Here is a 9,187-nt window from a genome sequence, read left to right on the forward strand (position 1 = left end):
GGTCCTATCTGTCTCCGACTAATATACCTAATCAGTTATCTGTGAGAAGAGGGTTTGAAACATACATTGCGGCTTACCATGCTAATGCCAAAGATGCGCAAAAAATTGGAATATTACTGTACCACGGAGGAGAATATTTGCAGGATGTGTACGATACTAATATGTTCAAGACAGAAACAACTATTGACAAAATACTCATCAGACTAGACGAATATTTCATACAGAAAACGAACACAACCTACGAAGGTTACAAGATGTTTACGAGGAAACAAGACCAAGAAGAGACATTCGACAATATGTTACTGCCCTTAAAAAGTTGAGCCATTCCTGCAATTTTGGATCACTAGTTTATTTAATTAATTGCAACAGAATTATGCCCTAATAGAATATAAAGTCACTGGGTCTCTATCAGAAGGAACTCTAGGGGTGGAATCTCCATAGGCGTGGGTTAACGGGCAAGGAGATAATATCTTGGATGGTTGACAACCACTTTTCCTACAATTTAACGTTCCACCAAACTCAACACGCTTTCAAAGATAACCTCGCAGCCGCCTGCTCACACTTGACATGACACAACTGATTGACAGTTATCTTTTTCTGCGCATCAGTCGGGTGTTACGTTTAGGAATCACAAACCTTCTGCTCTACAGATTTCTACAGATAACATAATATTAAGATTGGTACTATTAATCATCAATAATAATTGCAGCATCTGTGTCCGGCGCCGACAAATATAATAATTGTAGTACATAGTAAAGTTATTGGTGTGAGTAAGCTGTGTGTGACGGTATGGTGTATGTGTGTTGTGTGTGAGTAGGTTTGTGTTTGTGTAGGTGTGCGTGTGTACTGTGTGTTCGGGTGACTGTTAAACAATTATTTTATCATATGTAATAGAGGAATAAAATAAACTTCGTCTTTATGTGCCGTAGCTACTAATTTGTAACTGACTTTATCAAAATTTACATTAACTGTTATGGTTATGCGGTTGTCATCGTTTGCTTTATAGCCTTCTACAATCACACCTAAGCTTTAAACAGATCCAGATATATCCGGGTACACTTTAAGAAAAACCATCAACGCTTGCGGGCAAACTGACATTAATGGGATTAAAACAAAATGTACTTGTGAGAATTTATTTAATAAAATAAGCTTACTTACTCATCTTAATAAACATTTTAATTAAACAATATTTTAACTTTCAATGAAAACCTAGTAGGTACCTAAAAGTTAAGTTCCAAATAATAGGTAGAATTAATGATTGATAGCTAATCAAAATGGTTATTCAAATTGTCTAGTTTCAGGCTGCTCATGGTTTCATCTGGCTACGAGGGTTTTCTCTGTGTTGTATACTCGATACGTGCTTTATAATATCTTTGGCATTTGACATAAGTTTATATTGTCTGTGGATTCAGGACTTCCTCTTCCTCTTGGCTAAAGTCGGCATGTAATACGTGTGCTTTACACATAAACATAAAGTACAATGAATACTCTTTTATTCATATAAAACATGGTGTCAGGTGTTAAACAATACACCAGGAAGCAACCCTCAAGTGGGAAATAAGAATTACTTCAGTATTACAAAGATACGGCGTTTTACAAAAACTGACCTCGCGGCGTTCCCTACAACCAAACATGAAGGGCATGGAGGCCCTACAACCGCCAAGAAATTTGCTTATTTTGGGACGAAATAACAACTGGCGATTGGACTTGCAACGGCGACAGAGTCAAGGAAAATAGCAATATTCCTTAATTGCGCGGGAACGGAAGGCGTGGAGATCTACAATGCCGCCAAGAGCAAAGATGGAGACCAACCTAAAGTGAAACAATAATTGGACGACGTATTGGAGCTGTTTGACAATTACTCGGAGTCGAGGAAAGGACTAACTTATCCACACATAATATGAGCTTCTCAGAATGAAGCAAGAGGAACAGAAACTCAAAAGTTTGGCTGCTTTCCAGGTATATCAAAAACGTAATACAACAATTAATATGTCTAATTTTGGATACACAAATAATTTTTGTGGTTTTTACATTGCATCTTTAACATAATTACTCAAAATTCCGGTCTGTCGTATTTTGTACAAATTCTGGGTATCTTTGACAATGTCAATGTTACCCAGTCTTTTATGCCATCTAAAATTTTTAGTATGGGTAACTAACTTTGACATATAACTGTAACGTATTAAAAAACACATAGGCGTACATACATTTAAAGTCGTATACACTTGACAATATAAATTAATTTGAAGTATACATAAAATGTGAATTAAGTACTCCTCATTTTTCAGCTCATCTTAACAAGATGCCTAGAAAAAAGAAGGTTCCAGAGCCTGGCACCCGCAAGTATGGTTCAAAATCTTAGAGAAGGTTAAATCTGGTGCACTAAGTGCATATGCTGCTGCCAAAGAATATAAAATACCAATTAATACAATAAAAAATAAAATTAAACATAGACACACAGAAAAAGTAGGTAGACCCACAGCTTTAGCTGAAGAAGAGGAAAACATTTTAAAATACCATGTCATGGCGTTGGCAGATTCAGGGATACCAATAGGCATTGATGATGTTACCCTCATAATTCAAAGATACTTGAACTCGGCAGACAGAAAAGTTAAGGTTTTAAAAAATAACCGCCCAGGCTGGGAGTGGGGTAAGCTCTTTGTAGATAGACATCGAGATTTAAAAGCAACGGTGGGGCATCATATTAGTCGATCCCGAGCTCAGGTAAATGAAGCCAAAATCAATGAATTTTTTGATAACCTAGAGTCAGAATTTCGCGATGTTCCACCTGAGAATATCTTTAATTTCGATGAGACAGGGTTTCATGACGACCCTAAAAAGAAAAAGCTGCTTTTTAGACGCAAATGTCGGAACCCAGAAGTTATTCGTAATTCTACGAAATCCTGTTATACAGCTGTCTTTTGTGGGTCTGCTGCAGGAGAAATCCTTCCCCCTTATTTCATTTTTAAAGCCAAAAATGCTTGGTCTGACTGGCTTATTGGAGCATCACCTGGCTCACGAATGACTGTGACTAAAAGTGGCTGGATAGATCTTGAGAGTTTTGACGACTGGTTCAAGTATCATTTTCTTCCATTCGCCATAAAAAAGGAAGGAAAGAAAATATTGATATGCGATAATTTGAGCTCCCATATCTCGGTGAACACCCTAAGAATCTAAAATGTCAACTTCGCTAAAAGACAACTTTTCATAATGCCTATTTCTCACAATGACAAATTCGCATTTGATTGCGCGCAAGTTTTGTAAGAAATTGCAACAAAATAGTGACATTGTATGTGTAAACAAACAATACCATCCATTAATGGCTCCAGACATCAGTATGGAGCAGAATCAGCCAATAAAAAATAGTTCAATATTTTGTTGCAATTTCTTACAAAACTTGCGCACAAAAAGCAAATCCTAGTACCTATGTAAAATCATCAAACTTCTAATGCTCGTAACTCAGTTCATACTGAGTTTAGAGCATTTGTGCATTTGGAATGCATTTAGACCTGCACGACCGCACGGTCGCTCTCAACTATGCAGGGGTCACAGCTAGGGTTGCCAGGTGTTAGCCGGACATGTTTGGCTTTTTTTAAGGACTTGTCCGGCTAAAAATTCTCTTGTCCGGCCAGTCCGGCTTTTGTTAGGCTTTTTATGTGGCAGTCAAAAGCACACATGCGTGTATTAGAACTACCGCGAATGCGTGCTACCGATACTCGGTACTGCTAGTCGGTGCCAAGGACGAGTTTGCCCTGGAAAACGCAGCATGCAGTGCGCTGGACCTAATTTTCGACTAGGGCCAGCGATTCAAACTGTTGTTAGGTCCCAGCAAGACCCAGGCCTTGGCCTTTTCTCCCCGAGCGGCTCGCATTGGACTGAATAATGGCGGGGATCGCCATACCATTCACTAGCCAAATTAAGCTGCTTGGCATCATACTGGACAAGAGACTTTCCTTCGCTCCCCATGTAAAGCACATCGTGCTAACCGTGGGCAAGGTCTATAACCGGCTTGCTCTTTTTGCCCGCCCCACCTGGGGTCTTCAAACAGCCAATGTGGACTCCATATACCGGTACGTCATCGTCCCGATCGTGACGTACGCTTCCGGTGTATGGGGACAGGTTATCCGGCATCGGGTCTACGCCAAGAAGCTATTAACGCTCCAAAGGGGCTTTGCCCTGAAAACTACTAGAGCTTACCGCACTGTTTTCACTAATGCTTCCTTGGCGTGGGCCCAATTTACACCGCTGGACCTGGAGGTGCTGCGGGTGGCGGAGGTGGATCGCACCCGGGTCCCGAAGACCACTAGAGAGAGTGTTGCCACACACACTCCGCAAATGTACACATGCTGAGGAGGAGCATGCTATTCAAATGTGAATACTAAGACTACATGAGGAAAGAGAAAAACTACGCCTACAGGAGCAACAGGAAAAATTAAACAAGAAAAGGTAAAATTAGAACTTTTATTTAAAAATGAAGATAATGTTTGTATGCGATATGCATCAAAAGTGAAAAAGTGAAGAGAAAAATTACTAAATAAATAATTAATTATTTATAGAAATTGATATTTTCCAATTTGTTTTATACCAAATGCTCTTTTGATGTATAAATCGGCTCAGACAACTGGAGATTACCACAGCGAGATGAATAAGGAAAATTATGAGAAATGGTTGCAAGAAAAGTTGATACCCAATCTCCAACCAAATCGTCATCTGTGTTCGTTATTGACAACGCGTCATATCACAGCAAGTTAGAGGATCGAGCACACACTTCAAATTCTCTAAAAAAAAAAACAATGCAAGAATGGCTAACTAGCAAAAATATACCCTTTGACAGCAAAGCATATAAACCTGAACCAGTGCCGTATTATCCATAAGGCACTTTAGGCCAGTGCCTAGGGGCCCACTATGACCAGGGGCCCAGGACTCCCAATTAAAAAATGAAAAAAAAAAAAAAAAAAACATGTTAAAGATGATGTATCAGAAAAGGTCAATTTTCAAGAAGTTTTAAACGATTTTGTATCCAAAAAAATTAGAAGGGCTATTTAAACATGCTTCTTAATCAGTACAATAATGTACATTTTAAATTTTTACGGTCTTATTCATAATAAAATGCTAATATAGGTTTAAAACCTACATTAGCTAAAACGTTTGATAGGCTTAAAACACTCTTATAAACCTCTGATAAAAAACGTTATTCATAATCGTTTATAAACCTTTGATAGCTAAAACAGAGTTTAATATTTTCTTTCCACAGACTATACAAAAAGAATGAACGAAAACAGCTTTTTTGGTGATTTAACTTGATGGACCANTCCTTTGTCAGAGTTCTACTATCATAAGGATACATTTTATACATTTACGGTCTTATTCATAATAAAATGCTAATATAGGTTTAAAACCTACATTAGCTAAAACGTTTGATAGGCTTAAAACACTCTTATAAACCTCTGATAAAAAACGTTATTCATAATCGTTTATAAACCTTTGATAGCTAAAACAGAGTTTAATATTTTCTTTCCACTGACTATACAAAAAGAATGAACGAAAACAGCTTTTTTGGTGATTTAACTTGATGGACCATGTAAAATCATAGACAAATCGCAGAAAAAAAAAACAAAAAATTGGCAGCTGTGACGTTTTACTTACTGACATTGACATTTGGCACGAAAATTTAATAAAGTTTTCGGTTTTTTCGATCAACTCCCAAGTTTTATCAAACTTTTATAAAACTTGGGATTGTATGTTCTGGATTCTGTACCTCTTACCCTGTACTCTGCAATAAGCTCTTACGACGACCCGGCTAGTTACATCGGATACTAATTATGTCCATGACGAAGGAGAACAGACCGCCTAAAAGGCAACGATCAGAAAATCCGGTTTTTTTAATTTTAATGTGGGTGCAATCTATGGCTCCTATCACCCCAGGAAAATTTTTAATTGCTCTAAATTTGGCACTAATTCTTTCCTGCTCTCCTATAGTGATAGGCATTTTGATGAAGGAATTTGCCTTATTCGCGATTGCATGCGCGACTCTGGCGCATATCCGGCTCACTGTCGGCTGACTTAGGCCATGGAGGTCACCAGCATCATCTTGTACCTGAAAATGTATGAAAATAATTATAGCAGCCACGACAAAGGGATAAAATAAAACACTTTTTTGTGCTTACCTCACGACGTCCCCAACATCTTATGGCCACTAAAACTTGCAGTTCAGGACACGTGCCACCACCTCTAGCGCTCTGAACCAGATCATCTTCCACCAAATCTATGATGGTGCGCACTGTGTCCTTATTGAACCTATATTTTATTTTAAAATTTAGGTCCCGCAAATCGAATGGGTTGCTTCGTTGGCGGTAGAGCTTTCTACGTCGCGCTGGGTCGGCATTATTGGCTAAATGCACAATTGCATTTATAGCATTCATTTTCACAAGCAAGGATCACAGCAAGGATATTTTGAATAAATAAACCAACGAAGTGACATTCATATGAAATGACATTTATAAAAGTTAGGTTAAAATAGGTTTATTAGAGCTTTAAACAAGGCCCGAGCTCTCGATAACTTATCACACAGTTATAAGAGGATTTTAGCGCTAAATGACGATTATGAATAACAATTTTTATCAAACGTTTTATAAACCTCTAATAAGCATTTGATAAAATGTGAAAAATGATTATGAATAAGACCGTTAATGTTTAAGTTTTTTTTATAGAGATATGCAAGATTTTCCTATTCTTTCATTTTTAAATGACACTGTAGATTGTGGCGAAAGTCTTTTCACTTGAAGGAAGGCGTATACCTTTGCGATAATGATGGTACCTTCATTCAACATCTACTTACATTACGAAATAATGTTGACAGTAAACATTTCCAAATTGCGTTGTTGTGGTATGAAAAAGGGGGGGCCCGAAACGAGCTGTGCCTAAGGGCCCCGAGATGGTTAATCCGGCCCTGACCTGAACTATACAGTTTAATTAAACGCCATAAGCACCACTTCACAAAATACTCACTGGATACCATCATGGAAGCTCATGGTCATACGGTGTAAAGGCTTCCTCCCTATCATCCTGATTTTAATTCGATAGACTGGTCGCAAGTAAAAGGGCACGTGAGCTAATACAACGTTGCCATGAATATGTCTGAAGTGCAACGTCTTTTAAATGAAAAAATTTCATCGATACGGAAAGAAGAGTGGCAGAGAGTCGCCGAGCATGCTATTAAATGCAAGGATGAATATATGTCGGTTGAAGAGGACCTTGATGAAAGAATGGACTAATTTGTCATAGACCTGAACGAGGATTCATCGTCGTGGAACTCATCATCTTTTGAGCTCCAGTAATGCCAGTTTCAGCGGTGGCGATAGCTATATTGAGATAGAAGGAGTGCGCCTTTTATAACTGAATAAATAAAATAAAGGTCACTTGAGCTGGATTCAGTGCATCCGTTCCAAAGCGGCACGATTCGACATTAAAAGCTATGAGCTCTGCGAGGCCGTAACGGGATATGTTTTAAATATAATGTTGTACACTGGTGTCTACGCATCGTCTCGACTCGCCCTCCTGCTGCCCACATCACTACGTGCGCCGGAAGCCGGGCACAGCACTACAGCGGTCTGCGCGGGCAGCGGGAGGGGCGGCTCTCGGGAGCCGCCACTTGGACATCCGCCCTCCGCAAACGCGCGTCGCGCACCCTTGCATTTCTTGATTTCTTGTAATAACATGAAGAACTACCAGTAAACACCTATAAAATACAGTCCACTCGTTTTATTGAAGACCCTACGCTACACTGGAAAGGGCACAATCACCTCAAACTCCATTTTTGGATTTAGGTACAACATCTACAGCCATCTAGTCTTGCAGCTTTTTAAAGACTATCTTGGAAAAGGACTTCATGGACAATTTTTATAACTCGGTGTCACTAGCTCGATTTTTGAAAAGGCAGAAGACTGACGTGGTGTGCACTTTGAACAGGCGCCGTACAGATTGTCCTGTACAAATCAAAAACATTAACGTCATTGGCTGATGTTTCTGTCGTGGCGTGGAAAGACGTGAAACTGGTAACCACAGTGTCGACTTACCACAATGCTATTTACACGGACAATATATTGATATTTATTGTCCGTGGTGCATAATCTTTTCTTAAAGGTTTTAAACCTTTGTTTGTCACCTGTCATCCGCTTTGCAATGGAGGGAAGTCGAACCTTAATTTCGAACTCCTCCTATGTTCTTCTGATTAATTTCGTTGCGGGTCCAATGACAGTTTAACTTTCCCCCTTGACTGGACAAACTTGACCTTCATTGGTTGGGTTTTTGTGGCGGTCAAGCTGTAGATACTGGCTACACAGGAGTTGCAGTGGTGGGAACGAGAGGTGGGAATAGTCCCGTTACCACAATGCTAACATGGCCCCCGGCAGGAGAGCCGGCCAAGATTGTCCGAAACCGGAGGTTGTACACGAGTACTTACTATAAATGAGTCAATGGATTTCAAAATCGCCCAAGTCAAAGTGGACTCTCGTGAAGCTCTCGTGCAGTTACCTCCGCCCACTTTCTTATTTGTTGTATAATGACAAACAATTTCAATTTATTTCAGGTACTCAGCAAGTTCAGCAACTGGACTGCATATTAAACCAAAATGTAAACATAACAAAAAGCAAATATTATATCAGTGCCAGTATCTCACGTCAAATGACATTTTTAAGTTTCATTCTAACTTTTATCACTCAAAAACCAAGATAATTTCATACTGCAATATTGCAAAACAATACGCTCTAAAAGATCGCGCTCAAAAGATGACAGTAGACCCAAAAAGCATAAGTCAGTAATCAGTTCAATACTTTCTACGGAAGAGTAAATCAAAGGAGAAGGTACGAGTGCACCGACAAGCCTTTCTGGGTATTCTTCGAATAAAACCAAATCGTCTCAAAGGTGTCTTGGAAAGACATTTGCAGTCAGTGGCCGCCGAAAATCGAGGTGGAGATCGCAATCGAATTTGAATTCAGAGCTAGAAAAGAAGCTGTTAAAATAATTTATTAAAAAAATAGAGCCCCTTGAAATACATCATATTCGAGGTAAAATCAAACACCGAATATATCTTGACCCATCTCTTAACATTATCGATCGTTTCTTTCAGGAATTCCCTGATCATTGTTTTGGCTGAGGGTGGGATGCTGAAGACTGCAAATGAAATGTA

General features: G+C 39.1%; 1 protein-coding gene across 1 annotated transcript; it reads right to left on the reverse strand.

Annotated features, from left to right (window-relative positions):
- Nucleotides 1-5,800: 5,800 nt before the first annotated feature.
- On the reverse strand, nt 5,801-6,673 carry LOC114352993 (putative nuclease HARBI1). The gene is made up of 2 exons (XM_028304776.1): nt 6,168-6,673; nt 5,801-6,097 (listed from the first exon to the last, which is right to left on the reverse strand). The coding sequence occupies exons 1-2, from the start codon at nt 6,420-6,422 to the stop codon at nt 5,801-5,803; spliced, it is 552 nt and encodes a 183-aa protein (XP_028160577.1). The 5' UTR covers nt 6,423-6,673.
- Between the last annotated feature and the right edge of the window lie 2,514 nt (nt 6,674-9,187).

Source organism: Ostrinia furnacalis, unplaced genomic scaffold (genome assembly GCF_004193835.3).
Source record: "Ostrinia furnacalis isolate ACB-3 unplaced genomic scaffold, ASM419383v2 OfSCF1533, whole genome shotgun sequence".
NCBI classification, from domain to species: Eukaryota; Metazoa; Arthropoda; class Insecta; order Lepidoptera; family Crambidae; genus Ostrinia; species Ostrinia furnacalis.

Bases quoted from the DNA above. Each gene is read 5' to 3' on its own strand.
- LOC114352993 (XM_028304776.1), bottom strand. From the start codon at position 6,422: ATGAATGCTATAAATGCAATTGTGCATTTAGCCAATAATGCCGACCCA. The intron at 6,098-6,167 runs GTAAGCACAAAA...ATACATTTTCAG, and splicing joins GATGTTGGGGACGTCGTGAG to GTACAAGATGATGCTGGTGA.